This window comes from Kogia breviceps, chromosome 3, assembly GCF_026419965.1.
Source record: "Kogia breviceps isolate mKogBre1 chromosome 3, mKogBre1 haplotype 1, whole genome shotgun sequence".
In the NCBI taxonomy this organism is placed as follows: Eukaryota; Metazoa; Chordata; class Mammalia; order Artiodactyla; family Physeteridae; genus Kogia; species Kogia breviceps.
The window spans coordinates 32,201,500-32,225,632 of record NC_081312.1 but is presented as its reverse complement, the minus strand read 5'-3'; the positions used below and the strand labels follow the sequence as shown (position 1 = coordinate 32,225,632).

Below are 24,133 nucleotides of genomic sequence, written 5' to 3'. Positions count from 1 at the left end.
GGAACAAGGTGCGAGAGGGCATTTATAATATCCTGTGTCGGCCCCGCCGAAGTCCCTTTTTCAGCTGCCGCTTAAGAATGGAATGTGCTCCGGAGGGCAGCAGGTGGGAGGACACAAAGGGCCGTTGTCTGAGCTCATGCCCACATGTGGGGTCTCCTAGGAGGCATCTCCCTGGAGCCGGAGCTTGCAGCCCATGACCTGCCCAGAAGGATGCTAGGCCCGGAGGACGGCCAGAAAGGGGGCGAGGCTGGGGGTCTGGGTGTGTGTGTTGGGGGGGTTGGTGGGCGGTGGGGGAGGAACGGACCCAGCTCCTTCTTTCCCCACCCTCTTGCCTTTTTGAACACGCTCCACGGATGGGGCTTGGAGGGATCAGTTCTCTCCACCGGGGAGGAATGAAAAGGCGTATTGTGCGTTGGAGGGTCTGGTCGCCGGCCAGGAATCAGTCCTCCGAAGGAGAGGAGGAGAAAAAGGAGAAAGGCAGGGCGGGAGGAGGCTGGGGGAAGAGGCCCAGGGAGATAGTGGGAGGCAGGGGAGAGGGAGAGAGGCCAGGCGGTAGCAGGTCACAGCCGTCTGGCTTGCAAGGAGGTCTGGGTCGCTCCTGATCCTGGGTCCACAGGTGTGGGCCCGAGGGGAGAAGTGGGGGACGGAGGGAGGGAGGTCCGGTTATCTTACCCAGATGCATGTGCTCCGGGAGGGGAGGAGGGTCAGAACTTCAGACTATTTACTTAATCCCTTGGAATGTCCTTGCCTCGCTCTGTTCTTTGGGCCCCTTGTGTTTCACAGACTCCTTTATGGGCACATGTGTGGTAATTAACACATGCAGGGTAGGTCCCGGGCCATGTGTTTGAGTTTCAAATATCCATTGATCTGGGGCACTCCCATCCTGCCGCCCCTCCCTTCTCCGTCGATCCTCGCCCTTGGAGAGAGATGGAAGGAGTATGTGTGTGTTTTGGGGGGGGGGTGGAGGGCACACGTGCATCCACATGTGTTTTATTGATGCTACAGAGGAATATCAGAAGAGAGGAAAGGACCCCCAGCAGCCTCTTGAGCTCTGACGATCTGCTGCTAAAACAGTCAAAAGCTACAGAAGTTGAGAGACAGAAAGGAATTTTGGGTTTCCATTGAAGCAGGAAAGTGGATGGGAGGCGAAATGTGTTTAGAGATGGTTTTACCCTGAGAAGCTTTTCCTGGCCCCCCAAGGCTTGTGGATATTTCTGAGGTGCCTCTTTTAGGGGTCTTGATGCTAACAAATGTGGGTGATTTGGGGGGTTTCCAGGTTAACCAAACACAAAGTCAGGGACTGGTCCTGGGCTTCATTACTTATGAGGTGTGGAAGGGAAGTTAGCCTCCAGTGGGGTGTTGGTGGGGCGGGTGAAGAATGATAATAGCGGGAGAGCACTTGGGCAATGATTTCTGGCAGTTCTCTGGGAACTTTTGCTCCTGAGCGCCCAGGACCTTATAGATCCCAGGGTGATGCTTTGATAGATGGCAAATGAAAATGTAGGGTTATTGGGAGTTTTCTGCAATTTGCTCTTTTCCTACTTCTAAGAGGTCTGGGAGTGAGCAGCGTAAGGAAAATGAGAGAAGAATAAAGACAATAGCAAACTGCTTACACTTTCCGCACGGGCTTCTGTGTTTGTCAAACCAATCCTGGAGAGAAGCGAAACTTCCCAAGTCCAACCTACCTTTAATTTGCTGAAACTTCTTTTATTCCTCCACTGGCTACTCTGTAGTCTGTGTTCCAAGTAAAGAGTGAGTCACAGTTATTTCTCCAAGGTCCCTCTCTGGGTCTCAGTTTTTAGAATCTCTCCTGACGTCTGGTCTACAGGTTGGTACCGACTCGGAGACCTTGGTCAAGTGACAGAGCTAGCAGCACCCTCACTCAGGGCTGAGGGAGGTGCTTAGGGCGGGGATGATGGATGGCGGGTCTCCCAGATGAAGGGGACCAAGCAGCCTCTAGCCTCCGCCCTCATGGTGGTTGAGCACACCTGAAGGAGGTTTACTTCATTGCCTCAAGCCTGGCTGAGGTGTGCAAGGCTGGCTATCTCAGGGCATTCTACACGTGGAGTGTCACCCCTGTTCACGTGACTTTAACTTCTTCCCAGCTACCTCTTTTTTCTCTTCCCCCAGCACGGAGAGGGAGGCTGGATCCATAACTGATCCGTCAGCCTTGCCATCAGATAGCTCAAGTCCGATTACCTACCAGCCTGGGCTGGATTTATTTTCTTTGTTGTTAAAAAAAAAAAAAAAAAAAAATATATATATATATATATATATATATATATATTTACATCTTTATTGGATATGATTGCTTTACAATGGTGTGTTAGTGTCTGCTTTATGACAAAGTGAATCAGCTATACATATACATATATTCCCATATCCACTGCTTCTAGCGTCTCCCTCCCACCCTCCCTATCTCACCCCTCTAGGTGGTCACAAAGCACCGAGCTGATCTCCCTGTGCTATGCGGCTGCTTCTGGGCTGGATTTGAATGGAGCTGGGCAGCTAATGACCTCTGTGGGTTGGCCTTGGCTCACATTGGAATTCCCTGTGGAGAAGCATTCATTCTGATACGTGCCTACTACAAACTGTGCCTAAGCAGCTCCAGGCCCATGAGAGGTGGCTCTTTTCCTCTCTGCATGCAGGTTACTGCTGCTTTCTGGTGTCTGAGCCACCCTGGACCAAGCCTGGCTTATCACTATATCAGCTTTGAAGAGATCCGTTGCAGAAGGGGTGTGTGCGAGGGTGCTTGAGTGTTCGTGCACGTACCATATCTCCCTCTACCCACGGTTAATTAATCCCCCAGCAGGGCTCCATCTACTCACCTCCTGCCCTCCATCTCAGCCCCTATTCTGTGGTCTCCAAAAGAAAGTTTATGCATGGAGGATGCTAAACGAAGAGTGTGAATCCTTGCCGTATCCCGATTTCCAAGGACTAGAGAGGAAATGGGGTTTAGTGATCTGAAAAAGCCTTCTAGCCATGGATTCTAATGAGTCCCTGGCATTGTTAGTAACCATTAATGTTTTTATACTTGGTTCTTTTACTCTTTCATTCAACAAATTTTCATTGAGACCTTACTAAGTGCCAGCTTTGTTAGTTACTGAGGATCCAGTAACAAGTGAAATGATAAGAGCCCTCGCCTCATGGAGCCCACATTCTAATGGTTCTTAGACTCTTCTTCTTTTTTTTTTTTTTTTTTTTGCGGTACGCGGGGCCTCTCACTGCCGTGGCCTCTCCCGTTGCGGAGCACAGGCTCCGGACGCGCAGGCTCAACGGCCATGGCTCACGGGCCCAGCCGCTCCGCGACACACGGGATCCTCCCGGACCGGGGCACGAACCCGCGTACTCTGCATCGGCAGGCGGGCTCTCAACCACTGCGCCACCAGGGAAGCCCCAGCCTCTTCTTATAGAAGGTATCTTCGGGTGGAGGTGAAGCCTCCCAGAGGGGCACAGACCTCTAGATGCTGGGATGCTTGGAAGCAGGGGAGGGAAGGCAGGTGGCGCCTGCAAATGCCCTGGTCGGCAGCTCCCACGGCCAGAGCCTCTAAGGAAAGACCCTTGGAGGAGGCTGCCTGGGATGAGCATGGCCCACTGGCAAGTTCTTGATTCCTATGCCTGGTACCTTTGTGGTGCCCCCAAGGTCCAGGTGAGACAGCCCAGAGCTTGTCAGGCCACTGAGAATATGTTCATTTGCTCACTGTTCCTTGGCTGAATGAGTTCAGTTCCAGCTGTGGCCCAGCAAGCTGGAGGGAGCCAGGGATTTCAGCCTGTGGGTGGACAGGCCTCAGTGCCACATCCGAACTACTTCTCCAGCTCCAAGCGCCACGTAGCTCCTGTGATCAAGGCCGAGGAATTGTCACCCTCCGGTTCTTTGCACCCTTTGAAAGAGAGCCATGAGTCTCAAGGGCTGTTTATTCTAAAATTGACGTGGAAAGGCGATGGAACTAGAGTAGCTAAAACAATTTTCAAAAAGAAAAAGAAAGTGGGAGGAATCACTCTATGTGATTTTTTTTAAACCAAGAGATCTTTAGTGTTTTATTCCCTTCATGACCCTTTATGAATTTTCAATCCATGCTTCCCTTTGTCATCTGAACAAATGTGGTGACTCCACATTTTTTTCAATGTTTATTTTATTTCTTTTTGTTTTTTAATGACTTAGTTTTTAAAGTTTTTTTTAGAGTAGTTTTAAGTTCACCGCAAATTTAAGAGGAAGGTACAGAAATTTTCCGTATATACCCTGTCGCCACACATGTGCAGCCTCCCTCACCATCAATATCCACCCCCAGAGTGGATACATTTGTTACAACTGATCAACCTAAATTGACACATCATTATAACCCAAAGTTCACAGTTTATATTAGGATTCACTCTGGGTGTTGTACACTCTGTGGGAATGGACACATGTGTAGTGATATCCACCATTATAGTATCATACAGAGTATTTTCACTGTCCTATTGACCTAGAGATCAATGGAACAGAAAAGAGAACCCAGAAGTAGGCCTACACAAGCATGGCAAACAGATTTTTGACAAAGGTGCAAAAGCAATTCAGTGGAGGAAGGATAGTCCTTTCAACAAATGGTGCTATAGCAATTGGGCATCCACAGACAAAAACAAAAACGATTCCCCGAGACCTTCCCTAAGTCCCACACCTTATACAAAAACCAACTCAAAGTGGATCTTGGACTTAAATGTAAAATTTAAAGCTATTAAAACTTTTAGAAGAAAACATAGGAGAAAATCTTCAGAACTTACAGGTAGGTGAACCTTGAGCTTTGCTGTCTGAGAACATCAAACACATGATCCAAAAATTTTAAAAATTGATAAATTGGACTTAATCTAAATTAAAAACTTGCTCTTGAAAGGTCCTGTTAAGAGAATTAAAAAACTACAGACTGGGAGAAAATACTTTCAAACCACCTATCTGACATAGGACGTGTGTAGAAGATACAGAGAATGCTAAAAAACTTAACAGTTGAAAAACAATTTAATTTAAACATGGGCAAAATAAATGAATAGACATCTCACCAAAGCACATATGCAGAGGGCAAATAAATACACAAAAAGATGTTCAACATCATTAGCTATAAAAAAGTGCAAATTAACCAACAAGGGCCTACTGTATAGCACAGGGAACTATACCCAATATGATGTTATAACCTATAAGGGAAAAGAATCTGAGAAAGAATATATATATATACACACATATATACATATATAAAAAACTGAATTGTGCTGTACACCTGAAACTTACATGATATTGTAAATCACTATACTTCAATTTAAAAAATTTTTAAGTGCAAATTAAGACCATGATAAGATATCATTACACACCTATTAGAAGAGCTAAAATAAAAATAGTGACAATACCAAATGTTAATGAGGCTGCAGACGAACTGCATCTTTCATACATTGTTGGTAAGAATGTAATATGATACAGCCACTCTGAAAAATACTTTGGAAGTTTCTTAAAAAACTAAACAACAAGACATATGCTTACCATATACTCTAGCAATTGCACTCCTGAACATTTATTCCAGAGAAATGAAAACTTATGTCCACACAAAAACCTGTACACAGATAGTCACAGCGGCTTTATCTGTAACAGCCAAGGGTGGAAACAACCCAAATGTCCTTCAATGGGTGAAACAAACTGAGGTGCAGTCATACCATGGAATACTACTCAGTAATGAAAAGGAACACACCGTTGACACTTGCAGCAACAACTGGATGGATTTCAAGGGCATTATGCAAAGTGAAAAAGTCCAACCTCCAAAGATCATATACTGCATGATTCCATTTATATAACATTCCAGAAATGACAAAATTATAGAGATGGAGAAAGGACTAGTGGTTGCCAGAGGTGAAAGATGGGGTGGAGGAGAGGAAGTGTGATTATAAAAGGGTAGCACGTGGGAGATCTTTGTAGTGATGGACTAGTTCTATATTTTGATGGTGGTGGTGGTTGCATGAATCTGCACATGGATAGAATTGCATAGAACGACACACCACCCACCCACCCACCCACAGACAAATAAGTACATGCAAAACTGGTGGAATGTGAATAAGGTCCCTGGATTATACCAATATCAATTTCCTGATTCTGATATTATACTATTATGATGTTATCCGTATAATTATGTTAACTATAAGGATGCTATCATTGAGGGACACTGGGTGAAGGGTACATGGGACCTCTGTTTGCAACTACCTGTTGCAAAATCATTTCTATAATCATTTCAAAATAAAAAGTTTTTAAAAAATTAGCCCCGTCTCTGGGTGAACCCAGCCCTGAACCAACTCTGCTGCTGCCAGTGTCACCTCTCCCCTACTTCTCCTCTGCTTTGTCACCACGCCCCCTTCTTCCATCTCTAGTCTACCTTTTTCACCAGCTTCTTGCTTCCGTTCTCATTCAAGAAAATGTGGAGCTTGACGGTGTGGGCAACTGCTTGCAAAAAAGACAGCTTTAAGCTTTTTGGGGGAAGGAGTGTGCAGGTGGGTAGATGGAATGTGAAAGATTCATCTCTTGCTCTGGAAAGGACCCGAAGTACCCAGATAACTTGGGTTCTCAAAGGTCAGAATCGGGACAGCTCACAGTATATTTCTGAGCCTCGTTGGTCATGGGACATGCATCTCAGGAAAGGTTGAGGTTAGCTAACATTCCATCCTCCTCCTGGTATGATTCAGGCCAGGTTCTTAAGGGACATTTTTGCAAACAGGCCCCACTGTCTCCCTGTGAGGCCCAGAGTAAGTCATCTTGACTTTCACACTGGGTCCCTGAGTCACATGTTGAGGGGCATGATGGCTCTGGCATAAATGTGGTCCCTTCAAAAGCAAGAACCTTCCAGCACTTCTACCAGGCTGAAGTGTATCTCCATGTCTTGGTAAAAGACGGCCAATGGCAGCCTAAATGAATACAAGAGGGAGGGTGACCAGTGATGGACATGGTTTGGGCAGAGCCCAAGAATTAAAGGGGACTTGGGATCATTGAGAGACCTTCCGAGTCTCAGGACGGGGGTGGTGGTTTCTTTTTCTGTCATTCTCCAAGGCTCCTCAGTCTCAGAGCCCCCAAGAGATGCCATTAATACAGATTCCTCCTCTGGCCCCTTTGACACATTTGCTTTTGAAGGACCTGGAAGAGAAAGCTCTTTGTATGTGGTCAGAATACACTCATTGTACACCCAAACAATTAACTCCTCAATGGACTTGCCAGCCCCTTGAAAGGCCCGGCCCTGCTTCCTTGGACCTCTTGGGCTCTATTCAGTCCCATAAGCACACCAATGTTTTGGGGGTTTTGTTTTGTTTTGTTTGTTATTCTGAAAAGTCTTTCCCTGAGAATAGTCAGAGCGGGTCAACATTGTCCTCAGCCTGGCATTTATCTCCACTCGCCAGTGAATGTCAATCAGGAATCAAAAAGCCAAACAGAGCAGGCTTTGAACGGTGTCATCAGGGGTCGAAGTGACTTCCAGCTGTCTGTGCGTGGGCCAGGCCTTCTCGCAGGGCAAAGAATTGGGCTGTCACACAAACCCACTGTCTGGATAGGCTCGCAAGAGCCCGTGCCGGGGGCTGCGGCTTTCTGGGGCTGCACCTGCAAGGAGAGGCGTGGTTGGGGGCTGGGTGATCTCGTGCGGCCAGACGTCCTGCTCTGGGCCACGCTGCTTGCTCACTGCCTCTGGAGCCTTGAGCAAATCACTTTCTTGCGCTGAAACTCAATCTCTTTTTATCTGCCTGGTGACTTCCTCTGCCCTGGCCGGTGGTGAGAGTAGATGAAGAAAGCCACCTGCCAGAAACTCTGAGTGTTGCAAAATGTGGTAACACTTATTATTGTTGATCTTGACATCATCCTTGAGAAATTCTCTCAGGTTTGCCTTTTTTTTTTTTTTTTTAATGTTTCCTAATTTACTTTTTTCTCCCTGTCAAAGAAATGGTCATCTTTGAATCGGGTTTTTTCAGTATACTGTGTTCTTCTTGGTCTGAAAGAGTATTATGGTATCAAAGAGAAAGAAAGTCTTACTATTTGAGGTCTAAAAGAATCACCAAGATTAAACATACACGCACATGAAATCATCATATGCATTCATGTAAATTGAGATTCAGATATATTTTTCTTTAAGATATACAGGAGAGTCTCCCCCCAAATTAAGGATTACTCAGATAATCTAGCTACTGCCACGTGATGATTTATCTGTGATGACTTTGGTACTCCATCCCTGCTTTGTTTTAAAAACTTTATTAAGGTATAATTACATACCATAAAATTTACCCATTGTAAATATACAATTTAATGAATTTAGTACCGTTATAGAGATTTGCGGTCATTACCAGAGAACATTTCCATCACCCCCAAAGAAACCTTGTACCCATTTATAGTTATACCCCATTCCCTCCTCCAGGCAACCATGTATCTGCTTTCTGTCTCTATAGATTTATCTTTACTAGGCATTTCATATGAGTGGAATCAAACAATATGTAGTATTTGCACATGGCTTCTTTAATTTAGTATAATGTTTTTGAAGTTCAGCTATATTATTACATGTATCAGTAATTCATTCCTTTTAATTGCTAAGTAATATTCCATTGTATGGCTATATCACAATTTGGTTATCTCTTCACCAGTAGACGAACATTTGGATTATTTCCAGCTCAAGGCTATTACGAATAATGCTGCTATCAGTATTTGCATACATGTCTTTGGGTGGCTATGTCTTTATGTTTCTTAGATAGATTCCCAGGAGTGAAATTTCTGGATTGAATGGTAAGTTTATATTTAACTTTTTAAAGAATTTACCAGACTCTTTTCCATCGTGGCTACCCAGTTTTACATTCCCATCAGCAAGGAATGAGGATTTGAGTTTCTCCACATCCTTGTCTCTTGATAGTGTCTATTTAAAAAATTTTAGCCATTCTAGTAGTTATGTGGTGGTATCTCACTGTGGTTTTAATTTGTGGTTTCCTAACAGCTAATGATATTGAGCATCTTTTCATGTATTTATTAGCTGTCCGTGCATCTTTGAAATGTCTATTAAAATATTTTACCCATTTTAAAATCAGGCTGTTTGTCTTCTTATTGAGTTGTAAGGTTTACTTTATTTTTTATTTTTAAAACTTTATAGAGTTTTAATTCTACAAATCCAGTTTTAAAAGTAAGCAGTTGGCTAAGATGATTTAACACTTGATGATTTAATACCTTCTTTAAGAGGCCTTAGAGTCTTTTACAGCTACCCAGTTTCCTGAGGCTAGGGGTGCAGCCATCCTTCATTTGTAGAAGAGGATATCACTGCCCAGAGAAGAAAAGTGAAGGGTGGTTCAGGTTACCCAACTTAGTTGGTTGCAAAGCGGGTATCTGCACTGTGACCCCACTGGAGACCAGGAGAACAGGGGCACACACAAGCTTTTCTCTCTCCCCCAGGCCCAGTGTGGGTCCTGGCGTTGTCCCAGGGCTTGCCGGGAAGCAGGCCTGATGTGGACCTTGGACCCAGGCCTTGGACCTATGTTTGGTAGAAGGGTGCGCTTGTTTGCTGGGTTGGATGCCAGGTGCCCAGGTGCCCGGAGATGATGGTGAGAGGGTCCTATTGGCTTTGGCTTGGCTGCCCAGCCTTGGAGCATGCTGGATTTCACAGGTGGCTCTCCTGGCAGCAGGGCACTTTGTCTTTTCTCACTTCATAAAGATTTCCAGCTAGGGCCTCCATGGTGGCAGTGCAGCTGTATGTCTTCACCCTCGGTGACCCTACCCTGCAGGAAGATTCACTCCCTGCATGTGGCTTCATGCTATGCGGGCTGCTGGGCCTGCATCTGGGCAATCGTGGAGGTCCTCGACTTCCCCGGGGAGACTGGAAACCCTTGAGCCTTGAGCAGCAGATTTCTGTACTGATTGCTGGACCAGATGGGCAGTCCCAGGCTCTCATGTGGATGATGGCAGCAGTAAACAGAGTATTTTCTGTCGTCCTGCTCCAGAGGGAGATACAGCTCTTGGAGTATGGGAGGATTTTAATTGAATATTAAAATGTCTCATAAGCCATTTTTCACTTGGCTTGTCCTCGTTGTCCCTCTGAGAATGTTTGATTTCTCACTCTCCCTTTGTTCCCTTTAAGACTCCTGAAATGAAGCCACCCTGTGTGGAGGGGCTGAGCACACTGTGCCGGTCTATTTAGACTGTGAACTCTGCATCCGGCAGCAGCAACCAAATGTGCATTGCAGCTGCCAAAAGACTTCATTCAGTGGTTCACTGAATTCAATGGAAAGAGGTGTTAATAGAGTCACGGAAGTGATGCCATTTTAACCAATGACACCGTGTGGCTCTGCTCTGTGTTTCTTCTCCCTCAATGACTTCCAGATCAAACGTACACAGTTTGGCATCAAAAGATGGCTGTTCCGGACCCCAGTTTGAGGCAAATAAGATATTCAGCTTCATTACTCTTCTCCTGCCACGTCTCATGTCTGCGGGTGATGGTCAGATAGTTCAGGATCACCCTGGCCGCTGCAGGTATTGGGTCTTACGTTGGCACACGAGAATTATAGCAGGGTCAGGTGTCACGCAACGGCTAGGTTGCTGGCCTCAGCCTCAAGCAAGGGTTAGGGTCTCCATAGCTATTGAATCTTAAGATGCCAGAGGTGGGGTGTTGGCGTAAGAAAGGGATCAGGACTCTGTGTTCTTTCTCCCTCCCCTGATAAGGTGCAGGGAACTCTGCCAAGAGTTCTGGGAGCTCCAAAAGGTGAAGGTTGTCATGACTGATGATCTGACTGGCGTTGCAGGCTATATGAGAACTTGCATTCTCCATAGTCAATGCTTGGAGAATATAGTGTTCAGTCCTAAAAGATCTCTGGGGGTCTTGGGAAGAAGGGATTGTGTAACCACAGTGTCCGAGACCCCAGTGCTCTCCTTCCCTCCCCCTCCTGAGGGAGAAAACAGAAAAATCTCGGAAGTATGTGTTCTCAACACAGGTAAAGATACCTGCTCCCAGCTTTCACCAAGGAGGTGGAGATTGGTTCTTAGGGCACAAAAGAGCACTTGCTCTTTTTACGTATAAAGCACAGGTATACATACAGTACACAAACAGGTATACAGTAGTGTATCTTTGTTATTAACATTTCACTAGGGAATTAATTAGGAAAAAAAGTCTAAAAATACTCCTTAGATGGGCAAAAAAAAAAAAAAAAAGTTGAGAAACACTGTTCAAAATTAAGCTTTTGGGATCTTGATGAACGTAATTCCGAGTCCTGAGAGGTAAATAAAGTCTGAACTTACTCTGATCCGTAGAGGTTTTTGGTCTCCAGAGAGAGCTGCCAACACTACTTAGGACCATAAGTATTAGGACTTTGTTACTGAGAGCTTCCCGCTCCTATCATCTGTGTTAGAAATTTCAAAGCAAATCCAGGGTGCAATTACTCAAATGTTTTCTCCCGTTTTGTTTGCCACCATCTCTCCTTGGGAATTGGGGTGCGTGCTGTTTCAGAGCTAAAAGTGTTCTAAGGATTCTCCATTCTTTTCAGTTCAGCGTATGCTGGAGAGAGAAATGGTCCTTCTTACCTTCTCTTTGTTTTTAGACGAGGATGGAGAAATAGCCAGGACTTTGGGAGGAAATGGCACCACGTTCTCTTGTTTTCCTTAAGCTCTTCAGTGAAGGCCACTAAAAAAGCTACCGGCTAGTAGTACCTTTCACAAGAGGGCAGGAAGGAGCTGGGGACATCAGAATTTGATGCCACAAGTGTGCCAACATCTCCGAACATTTCTGGCCAAAACCCAGGGCTGCTGGTGGAGATAGCCCTCCCAGCTTTCCTGAGAAAAGAACAAGGGCTGACGGAGTCATGCTGGTACAGGGTTATGAGAAGAGGTCCTCAGAGCCATGACAACTTGGGTCCCTTCCCTGGAATGGCAAGCGCACCCCTGGATTGTCTTACTGTTGGTGTCTCTCTGTGATTCTCTTTTCCTTCTTGTTCTTGTCTTCTTTCTTTTCCTTCTCTTTGGTCTGTTCACTGGGACTTGGCCGGGCCATGTGCAAACCCCAACCATTCAATAGTGCTGGAGAGTAGATAGTATTTACCTCAATAATGGCAGTCTCTTTTCGATTCTTTTTAACCCTCAATTCAGATGACGGGTCTAAGCCGACACCCACGATGGAGACCCAGCCGGTGTTCGATGGAGATGGTAAGCCTTGTATTACTTCAGATTCGAATTCTCCCACCCACTTTCAGATTTGGGGAGGTCTTTCCTTCGGTTGTTGGTTTAAGCTTTACTGTTATTGTTTTTTTCCTCTTTTAATTTGAATTTTCCCCAGTTTAAGCCAGGTTGTTTTAACCTTTTAAAAAATGCAAACCCTCCCAGGAACTAGTACACCCTCCACTTCTGGAAGGGCCCTCTGTTCTTGCCAGGCTTCCTGCCTGGCTGCTAAGGTCCAATAATAACACAGCCTGGATGGACCCTGCAGGCTGCCAAGACCAAGGAGCCAGGGCTGAGAAAGACAGGCCAGCAGCATCCCTTTTCTAAGTGAATCAGCACTTAACAAGTTCCTGTGGTGCTCTGTGCCCAGCATTGTGGGAGGCCTCTTGGGGATGAAGGAGAAGCAGATGAGATGGAAGCCTTTGCTCTCAAGAGATTGGCAACTCTAGGAGAACTTTATGTATGGAACTATACGGTCTCAGTTGTTTGTTTGTTTTCTGTAATAGACGTGTATGGAAGAAAGAGATCACAGTGATATGGGAAAAGATTCTGTGAAGGGAGGGAACTTGAGCTGGATCTGGACAATGTGGGGGAGGAATCAGGGTGTTGCAGGCAGGGGCACCGGCATAGGCAAAGGAGAGAATATGGTGGAGACGGGGTATAGTGAGGAAAGTAGCAGGAAAGAGACTGGTGTATGGAGCTGGTCTGGCTGAGTTGTAGGGACCTTGAGAGTTGAGTCAAGACATTTGGGAGAGGAGAAATCCTAGGTCAAAAGAAATAGTGGTGGTTGGTGGCAAAATAGAGATTGGATATCTCCGGAGGTATCAGGAACGGACAGGAGGAGCTCGGGTGCAGAAGGCTGGCTTTGATTTGAGTCTGAGCTGCTCAGGGCCTACACTCTTCAGTGTGCTTTGCTAAGTACTCCAGGCTCCCACGAGGAGGAGCAGGAAGCTCGGCAAAGTGCGGTTTCTAGAAAGTCTGACAATGAGACGTGGAGCTCAGTGCAATATATGCCAACCTTTCAGCAGCTTTCAGCCGAGTATATCCAGGCTTGGATCCTAAGACTGGACAGTGAGACAGAGGAATAAAAAGAAATGATGCCACTGGTTGGTTCTGTGGCTAAGGATGTCCCTAGCCCAGGCTCAGCTTTAGATAGAAACGTGAAATATCCTTTGCAACTGGTCATGGAGTGGAACATATATGTGTGTTCATGCCTAGAAGTTAAAATGTTTCTGTGATCTACAAATGTCCTAGATCATTGGCAAGTCTGGGACCCTGGAGGATTGATTGGGGGCGGGGGAGTGGAATGAAAACCATGTCAGCTTGGAAGACCTTCCCAACACACTCGTGGAAGATCTCGTCACTCTACAGCGTGTTCAGGGTCACCCTCAGATTTCCATGGCACCTGTCCACTGGGTGACCCCACCCCTGGAGAGCCTGGAGGCACCCTGGAACTGTCTGGATGGAGGAATTCAGCCTCTGTTTGATGAGAAACTATTAGAAAGGGCATTGAAGCACACATTAGACCCATTACTTTCTTCCCCATGTGAAGCAGAGTCTCAGCAAGCTAAAACCTGCTGTGGCTCAGCTGTTTCCTCTAAAATGGTCTCTGTGGTTTGTTTGGCATTCGTTTGTTGATTTTTCCCCTTTAAATCTTCTTCCAGGGAAGCAGCTGAGAAAGGCTTGGCTTGGCGCACGTTCCTCACCTCCTGGGATAATATTTTTATTCCTGGATGGAGTGGCTCAGTGCCTCTGGACTCTGACCACTCGGCTTCCCAGCACAGGAGGCCCTGGTTGGCTCCTGTGAGCTGATGGGGAGATGATCTTCCATAGAAAGGAAGCCAGGGGGTATTGGGACAAAGTGGATATGGGATGAGGGAGATGGCTCAAGCCTTGATGCCTCAGGCTTTTAAAAAAGCTGTTAAAAAGTCTGGGGGTTACACTCCAAGTTACATACTCTCTTTGCTCAGACGTTACTTTCTCTCTTCTTCTTTTCTTCTTTTTTTTTTTTTTCAGAAATCACAGCGCCCACTCTCTGGATTAAGCACTTGGTAATCAAGGACTCCAAACTGAACAATACCAATGTAAGAAATTCAGGTAAATAATCTGCCCTGGATTATGTATTGATACGTACTTGATCTGTCCACGGGTGCCATATGGTCGTTTCATGACTATCGCTGTGTGGGGTTGGGTAAGTCATTTAACAAGTTTGGCCTTCAGTTTCTTCCACAGCTGTAAAATGTGGAGATGAGATGGGTTAATCCCTTCCAACTTTGTCTTCAATTAATAGCTTAGGGATCGTCTTTCATGAGTAGTTGATCCTTTTAGCTAAAAACAAGTTTGATGGTATGCTTTAATATTTTAGTTGACTTTCTATGTGCCATGCAGAAGAATTTGAAAGAAGAATGGCTGGGCATAGAGAAGTTGGACTTCAAACCTTAAGAGCCTTGGATCTATGTGTTTTTAAGCCTCTAAATAGCTGCCTCCAATCTTATCTTTTCTGGTTTGACCTTTTGAGGGTCTTGTGAGTGTTCAGGTTTTGGAACTGGCTGAACCCTTGTAGAAAGGTGGTAATTTCTGAAGAGTGGTCAGATTAGAGTTCATTTACCATCAATGAAGGCCAAAGTTGATAAAGTTCATTTACCATCAAAAAAGACCAGATGTCTATCGACAGGAAAATGTATTAACAGATCTAATCTGTATCTCTATGGCGGGGGGTGGGGGGAATCATCCTTCTTTCAGCCTCAGACTTCATTGTGAGAAACGCTACTTGGCATATTTATGCCTGGTTGTTGAATTTAGCCATATCATCGTTTCCTGATAGATAGCAAGGACTGTAAACTAAAGATACATCCCTTTCACCTGGCAGGCAGGGTTTTGCATGACCACTGATGAATGAGTGTGCTGTCCTTGCCCCCCTTTTGGTTTATCTGTATAGTATGCCAGCTTTGTCCTAAAGGTCATGGGGACTGGAGTGCACGGAATGGTTTAGACCATGAGGTGAAGTCACACAGCCCTGGTTGATTTTTTTCTGCTGAGTACCTCGGCCTGTGTCTGGTTCCCTGTTTGATAGAAGCTGGAGGAGGTGTGGGATGCTGGGGTGGGAAGGAGCCCATGTGACATCCCGTGGGCCAGAGTCTTTGACAGAACAGTGCAATGGTTAAAACACAGGGTTTGGAATCAGCAAACAGGGGTTCTCGTTCTGGCTCCAACACTTAGTAAGTGACCCAATCGAGTTAAATGCCTGCCCCACCCCTGCCCCGGCCACGCCCACTGAGCCTCAGTTCTCAGCCAGGATCATAATCTCTCCCTTAAAGGACGGTGAGGGCTTCCCTGGTGGTGCAGTGGTTGAGAGTCCGCCTGCCGATGCAGGGGACGTGGGTTCGTGCCCCGGTCCGGGAAGATCTCACGTGCCGCGGAGCGGCTGGGCCCGTGAGCCATGGCCGCTGAGCCTGTGCGCCCAGAGCCTGTGCTCCGCAACGGGAGAGGCCACAACAGTGACAGGCCTGCCTACCACACACAAAAAAGGACGGTGAGTAAAGATTACTTGAGTTAGTCTGTATGGTACTTAACCCATGTCTGGCTAAGTGATAAACAGTAAGTGCACGATAAATTGTAGGTACAAATGTATTTTTTATTATCATCATCATTGGTAGGGAAAATGGGAATATTAATGATACTTCTTCTAGGGAGAATTCTTCAATCAAGAAAGAATGTGTGTTTGTCACCCTAAGCAAAAACACGTGTTAGGAGGCTTCCTAGATCCTTCCTCCACACTCCCCCTTCACTGTTAGGCAAATATGATAAGTCAAAGAGAAGTGGTTTTGGTGCCTGTGGTATCTGGAAGTGATATCTGCAAAAGGTCCCCGCATTCCCTGAGCCCCCAGCAGGTCTGCAGAGCCCCAGTAGGAGGCTCAGTTCTCATATGGTGACCAAGGGGTAGATAAGAGGGAGAGCACTCTTTGAAATTACACAGCACCTTTTGCCTGAAGCATTGGTTTGACATTTAGCAACTGCTTCCGTGATTTTTTTCCACCTACCAGTGGTTAATTTCTCTACCTAAGTTATACTCTGTGAAGGCAAGGGCTTTACTGCCTGTCTATTATATCTACTAGAGAATCTAGCTCAACGTGTTTGCTTTGGAGAAGGATGAGGAGAAAAGATCATCATCAGTAAAGTGAGAATCATCAATGTCATCAAAGCTAGTCCATGTCAGCTGTGTGTTATCTCATTTGAGTGTCACCATAACCCTACAAGTATTGTTATTATCCCCATTTTACAGATGAAAAGTCGAAGGATGGGAGAGAGGAAGTAACTTGTCCTGGGTCACAGCTAGTAAGTTGTGGGGTGGGAGAAAATGATTTCTCTTTGGGAATAGAGTGCCTATCTTCTTGGGCTGTATTCTCTGTGTATAGTAAAGTGGCAGTGTCAAGTTTGATGATGTTTGCTTCCTCTCAAGTCCTTCCCCTTCCCACTCCTTCTTCCCCTGTGTAGTTTCCAAGTGCATGAGTACGGGATCATATTGAAAGATGGTTTCCAGGCAGGTACAATCCCCTTCCTTTTGTGAGAGGCACCCAGCCACCTTTATTTTTTCCTGGTTTGCCCCAGTTATGTTTGTAAGTTTAGCATATAGGACAGGATAGTTGGAGGAGAGCTAAAGGTTCCCTGGGAGTAACTGAGACCAGCAATCATTTTCAGAGATTGATACCATAGGCATTTTCTAATAAACTAGGGACATTCTCCATCATGATCAGGTGGTAAAACTGACTGAGTGCCTGTAAACCTTTTTGATGTAATTACGTGTGAGGGACACTGTGTCACATAGGCATTTAACAGAGGTCGGCAAATGGCCACTTGCCTGATTTTGCAAACAAAGTTGTATTGGAACACAGCCATGTCCATTTCTTTACGTACTGTCTATGGCTGTTTCCGTGCTGCAACCATCGATTTGAAGAGCTGTGACAGAGATCGTCTGGCCTGCAAAGCCTAAAATATGATCTGATCCTTTACAGAAGACCAGTTTGTTGGCCCCGTTATAGAAGATTGAAGTAGAAGCATTTGGATGGGAACGTGTATAGGGGTGTGTGTCTTTCTCACGTTTTGGGGCCCCTTTCCTAGAAGTAGGGACTGTGCCTCCTGAGATGTTTCCTGACACACCTGGGGAAGCCTGCATTAGCACAAAACTCTTTAGGCAGCTCACATTGCACTTTCTGCTCTCACGTGAGCTTTAACATCCTGTCCTGTGCGTGCTCTCACAAGTGGGTCGCCCAGGAAGCATCCTGAGGCTTGGCCTTCATAGGTGGGGGGTAGGGAATCTTTTGTATGTAGAAGAGATCAACCACATAATGGTAGAAGCATGGGCTTTGGTATCAGGCAAACCTATAGACCTGGCTTCCAATGCTTGCTTCCCACTGAGAGGCTGGGTTACCTTGAGAAAGTTAATTAACTACCCTGAGCTTTGATTTCCTTACTTATTAGTTAAGATCATTAATGCCTTGCAGGATTTTTCTGAGAATGCAGTGTATCTAAAATGCCTGGCACATAGTAGGTGTACATGAATTATTGAAAAAAAACTCAATGGAATGTCCTGGTGTATTGTGCTAGCCACTTTTCACATGATCTCACTTGGTCTGATGACAAGTCAGATAGACTTGTATGTTAACTTGGGTCTGGGCGGCTGGCTCTGGTATGGACTAGAGCCTCTGAGTCAGGCCCCTGGGACACTTGCCCATTAGAGTTTAATGAAAGATTCTGGGTCCAGAAGAGCTTCTTCCCTTGCCTCTGGGGAGGCTGGAGTGGGACTCTGGGAGCCGACTGAGTGAGAGCTCTTCTTCTCAGCTTTCTCAGGAGCAAAAAGGCATCCCAGTTTCTTTTACACCCCAAACATCCTACTTTCACACTCAGACCCTGTGACGCCAGGTTTGTCTTCTGGCCTGGGGACTGTTGATGTTGGAAAGGTTCCACTGGGCAGCTGAAGTTTTGCAATAACATGACACATATGCCTGCAGACTTATCCTGTCTCCTTCCCTCCTCCTGGAGGTTTTGGCCCTTGTTTTTAAGGCTTTGTCATGTGTTCATCATGGTCAATGTCTTCTTCTGAGTATGTGGCAGGGTCAGCGGCAGCAGGTTTGCCTGTTGAACTTCTGTTTGATTCTCGCCTCCATTGTACCAGGAGTTCTTCTTGCAACCAGGCAGACAGCCCACCTGGTGGCGAACATCCTAGAATTTGAGAGACAGCACCTTCTCCTATGCAAGCTGGCCAGAGACTCTGTTCTGCTTTTATAAGAAAACAGGAACTCTTGCTGAATTTTTGGTACCAGGGGCTAGTGACGAAGGCATTTCTCACTATAACTAGAATTTCAAAAAATTGTAATCATCTATAATACATCTTAGAGAAGAGAGTAAAGAGATTAAGGAAATGACAAAAATTAAACTTCATCTCATCCTTCATCCATATCTTACTGCTTTGGATTTTACTACATGCAGGCACTTTCCCACAGCTGTGATTGATAAAAGTCTTGTGTTTTTTTTTCTCTTTCTCTATGACAAAACTCTGTGCTTTCTCCTCTGGGAAAATGCCATGTCTCAGGAAATGTGGTCACGTGAGCCTTCACTCTTTTCTTCTTGCAAACCATACCCTCAAGGCATGTACGAAGGCCCTTTGCCTCTGTCTCCTCCTGGTTCCCGCCTGTGGCCACTCTGAGGTCACTGGACTTCCCTTCCTCCCCCCCATTTCTTTCTTTCCTTTATCTCCATCTTTTCTAGTTCACTTCCTTCATGATCTGATCTGGGACTCCAAGAAGCCCTAGAACCTGGCCCTGTGGGTTAAATCCAAAAGGACCACGCCTTTCCTTCCTTACCTCCTTGCCTGGCAGACCCTCCTTCTGTAGATCTGTGAATGCAGCAGCTGGTGGTAACTATGCTCCCTGGAAATAAGCCATCAGCGGGGACACAAGGTGGAAATGCATTTCTTATAAGTTCTGCCATGACAATGACCCCTGTCCCCCTGGTAAGTGAGAGTGTTTGCCTCTCTCACCATCTACATCACAAGTAAGCTGTTTACAGCATCCTGTCCTGACCTGCCAGGCTCAGATCGATGCTCTTCTAGGCCTGCTTTTTGGGCCCATTGGTCACATTTTGGATGCTCCTCCCTCACCTGGAAGCTCCTGCTGGGATGGCTGCTGCTAGGACTGGGATTTGGGGTCACAGAGGCAACAGCACCTCCTGGCTGGATCCTCCACCCCCCAAACCAGTGCTCTTGGCCTGCCCAGAAACCGCGGGGTGATGTAATAACGCTAGGCCTGGAAAAATAAACAGTTCTCAGGGAAACCAGCAGTAGCTGTTGTAAGCAAATACCTCACAGCCACCTGGAACCTCGCACACAACGTGGCTGGAAGGAAGAACGAGTCATCCACGAACGTTAGCAGCCGCGGATGGGGCTGAGCTCGTGTGCATTTAAAATACCTGTATAAAAACAGATCCTTGATGTTTATGTCTGTCACTGGCCTTCTGGACGTCTGCCCATCTATCTTATGCAGGTGTCTTGGTCCACTAGGGCCAGTAGAATAGAGCCGGGGACAGGCATGGGTGACCATCTCTATGGCTTTCTCCCTGGCAACAAAGGCCTTTCTCAAGCTCTCCCTTTGCCAGGAGGAGCTGAAACACGTTGGGAGGCCCCAGAGAGCCTGGCTCCACGGTCCATCTTAACCTGGTTTTCAAATTAGTTTTCCCAGTGGCCTTGCTCCTGTACCCCATGTTGTCTGCTTGGAACACAGAGGTGCGGTGGTGGCTGGGAGGGGTCTGGCACTTGCTCCACCAGCAAAGATTTTATTGAGTATGTATGCTTTGTGGCATTAAGAGCAAAACCACCACATCCCAATGTTCTCTTTTTGGCCTCTGCTGCTAAAAAAACCGAATCGAAGGCCCTGCCGAGGTATCGTAATTGGCTTCTGCCAATTTGCTAGAAGGCAACTACTATGTCTGCTTTGGTCCGAGGGTCCCCATTCTGTGTTTATTTGTAAAATGGCTTTGGAAGTAAGCAGGGTGTATATCTTATTAACACACTCACATGTGCAACATTATTGTTTGGGCGATGAAGTGTGAAGTTACGATACTTTATTTGACAAATTAAAAAATATCTCTTCCATCTCCCCACCTTGGCCCATGACCCCTCCTTCCTTCTCGCCGGAATTTTTATTTGCTAGCTCTTCTCCTTAAAGGACAGAGCTTATCAGGTCAAGGTCAACAAAGTTACTGAGAAAAACTAGAAAGACGCCAGCTTGCCACTTCTCAGTACTTGTCGTTGCAAAACCACTCTGAAGCGTTTTGTATTCTTTTTGGTGGAAAGGTCATATGAGCTCACTTAATGGCATGAGTCAGTAGAGATGGAGCCTTTTCTAAAATTTGGGTGGATGTGAGTCAGTGATGCTTTGGGGGAAAAGTTTGAAAAAAGTGCCTATATACTATATTGGGACAATCCATCCTAGAAGAAATACCTTCTGTAGAATTTATATCTTGTTTTCCTCCACTTCTCAGTTTCTGTCTGTGTGGGAAGGACGAGGTCACTGCTTCAGACAACGGTGAACCGTGCATGGCCATTTTAGGTGCCCCAGGAAGAAATTATTTAGACAGGCTGGTTGGTTTGTAATTGTCCCTTACACCTCCTCACCCACTTCACTGTGCCCTATTTACAGAGCCCCCTGCAAACGCTCCTGTGAGTGGGTGCTTCGGTGACATGGGGCAGGTGTTGTTAGTTTTGTTCTGGGGGGAGCCTCTGAGCCAGACGGCTGGACACAGTATGACAGTGGAGGGGGGTGCCAGGCATGGGGGTGAATCTGAAGGCCCCCAGCAGCCTTGTGCCTCACTCAGCCGCTTGCTGGTGCTTGGGCTCCCCTGGGGCGGCGGAGGCTGAGCTGGATCCCCCTCTGAGCCATAGGGAAGCTCTGGGCTAGTTGCAAGACTGTGGGCCATGGGAACTGTAGCCTCTAGTACCACCGCTTCATTTTATTTTTATTTTTTACATCTTTATTGGAGTATAATTGCTTTACAATGGTATGTTAGTTTCTGCTGCATAACAAAGTGAATCAGCTATACGTATACATATATCCCCATATCCCTTCCCTCTTGCATCTCTCTCCCACTGTCCCTATCCCACCCCTCTAGGTGGTCACAAAGCACCAAGCTGATCTCCCTGTGCTATGCAGCTGCTTCCCACTAGCTATCTATTTTATGTTTGGTAGTGTATATATGTCCATGCCACTCTCTCACTTCGTCCCAGCTTACACTTTCCCCTCCCTATATCCTCAAGTCTACTCTCTATGTCTGCATCTTTATTCCTGTCCTACCACTAGGTTCTTCAGAACCATTTTTTCTTTTTTTTTAGATTCCATATATATGTGTTAGCATACGGTATTTGTCTTTCTCTTTCTGACTTACTTCACTCTGTATGACAGACTCTAGGTCCATCCACCTCACTACAAATAACTCAATTTCGTTTCTTTTTATGGCTGAGTAATATTCCATTGTGTATATGTGCCACATCTTCTTTATCCATTCATCTGTTGATGGACACTTAGGTTGCTTCCATGTCCTGGCTATTGTAAATAGAGCTGCAATGAACATTTTGGTACATGACTCTTTGAATTATGGTTTTCTGAGGGTATATGCCCAGTAGTGGGATTGCTGGGTGTATGGTAGTTCTATTTGTAGTTTTTTAAGGAACCTCCATACTGTTCTCTATAGTGGCTGTATCAATTCACATTTCCACCAGCAGTGCAAGAGTGTTCCCTTTTCTCCACACCCTCTCCAGCATTTATTGTTTGTAGATTTTTTGATGATGGCCATTCTGACTGGTGTGAGATGATATCTCGTTGTAGTTTTGATTTGCATTTCTCTAATGATTAATGATGTTGAGCATTCTTTCACGGGTTTGTTGGCAATCTGTATATCTTCTTTGGAGAAATGTCTATTTAGGTCTTCTGAGCATTTTTGGATTGGGCTGTCTGTTTTTCTTTCTTTCTTTCTTTCTTTTTTTTTTTTTTTGTGGTACGCGGGCCTCTCACTGTTGTGGCCTCTCCTGTTGCGGAGCACAGGCTCCGGATGCGCAGGCTCAGCGGCCATGGCCCACGGGTGCAGCCGCTCCACGGCATGTGGGATCTTCCCGGACAGGGGCACGAACCTGTGTCCCCTGCATCGGCAGGCAGACTCTCAACCACTGCACCACCAGGGAAGCCCTCTTTTTTTTTTTTTTTAACATCATTATTGGAGTATAATTGCTTTACAATGGTGTGTTAGTTTCTGCTTTATAAGAAAGTGAATCAGTTATACATATACATATGTTCCCATATCCCTTCCCTCTTGTGTCTCCCTCGCTACCACCCTCCCTATCCCACCCCTCTAGTTGGTCACAGACCACCTAGCTGATCTCCCTGTGCTATGCGGCTGCTTCCCACTAGCTGTCTAATTTATGTTTGGTAGTGTATATATGTCCATGCCACTCTCTCATTTTGTCACAGCTTACCCTTCCCCCTCCCCATATCCTCAAGTCCATGCTCTAGTAGGTCTGTGTCTTTATTCCCGTCTTAACCCTAGGTTCTTCATGACATTTTTTTCGTAGATTCCATATATATGTGTTAGTTATATGGTATTTGTCTTTCTCTTTCTGACTTACTTCACTCTGTATGACAGACTATAGGTCCCTTCACCTCACTACAAATAACTCAATTTCGTTTCTTTTTATGGCTGAGTAATATTCCATTGTATATATGTGCCACATCTTCTTTATCCATTCATCCGATGATGGACACTTAGGTTGCTTCCATGTCCTGGCTATTGTAAATAGAGCTGCAATGAACATTTTGGTACATGACTCTTTTTGAATTATGGTTTTTTCAGGGTATATGCCCAGTAGTGGGATTGCTGGGTCGTATGGTAGTTCTATTTGTAGTTTTTTTAAGGAACCTCCATACTGTTCTCCATAGTGGCTGTATCAATTCACATTTCCACCAGCAGTGCAAGAGTGTTCCCTTTTCTCCACACCCTCTCCAGCATTTATTGTTTGTAGATTTTTTGATGATGGCCGTTCTGACCGGTGTGAGATGATATCTCATTGTAGTTTTGATTTGCATTTCTCTAATGATTAATGATGTTGAGCATTCTTTCATGTGTTTGTTGGCAATCTTTATATCTTCTCTGGAGAAATGTCTATTTAGGTCTTCTGCCCATTTTTGGATTGGGTTGTTTGTTTTTTTGTTATTGAGCTGCATGAGCTGCTCGTAAATTTTGGAGATTAATCCTTTGTCAGTTGCTTCATTTGCAAATATTTTCTCCCATTCTGCGGGTTGTCTTTTTGTCTAGTTTATGGTTTCCTTTGCTGTTCAAAAGCTTTTAAGTTTCATTAGGTCCCATTTGTTTATTTTTGTTTTTATTTCCATTTCTCTAGGAGGTGGGTCAAAAAGGATCTTGCTGTGATTTATGTCATAGAGTGTTCTGCCTATGTTTTCCTCTAAGAGTTTGATAATTTCTGGCCTTACATTTAGGTCTTTAATCCATTTTGAGCTTATTTTTGTATATGGTGTCAGGGAGTGTTCTAATCTCATACTTTTACATGTACCTGTCCAGTTTTCCCAGCACCACTTATTGAAGAGGCTGTCTTTTCTCCACTGTATATTCTTGCCTCCTTTATCAAAGATAAGGTGACCATATGTGTGTGGGTTTATCTCTGGGCTTTCTATCCTGTTCCAGTGATATGTATTTCTGTTTTTGTGGCAGAACCCTACTGTCTTGATTACGGTAGCTTTTGTAGTATAGTCTGAAGTCAGGGAGCCTGATTCCTCCAGCTACATTTTTTGTTTTCAAGATTGCTTTGGCTATTTGGGGTCTTCTGTGTTTCCATACAAATTGTGAAATTTTTTGTTCTAGTTCTGTGAAAAATGCCAGTGGTAGTTTGATACAGATTGCGTTGAATCTGTAGAT

The 24,133-nt window shown here is 45.4% G+C and overlaps 1 protein-coding gene across 4 annotated transcripts in view; it reads left to right on the top strand.

The window, feature by feature from the left end:
• SMOC1 (SPARC related modular calcium binding 1) overlaps positions 1 to 24,133 on the top strand; it is a 157,295-nt gene that overhangs the window by 99,054 nt on the left and 34,108 nt on the right. For 2 of the 4 annotated variants that reach the window (XM_059056768.2, XM_059056767.2), the window contains exons 6-7: positions 12,092 to 12,148; positions 14,177 to 14,257. In XM_059056768.2, coding sequence (XP_058912751.1) covers positions 12,092 to 12,148; positions 14,177 to 14,257 — 138 coding nt within the window. Of the gene's footprint in view, positions 1 to 12,058; positions 12,149 to 14,176; positions 14,258 to 24,133 lie in introns of all 4 variants that reach the window. The other 2 variants (XM_067028287.1, XM_067028286.1) reach the window with 1 other exon arrangement.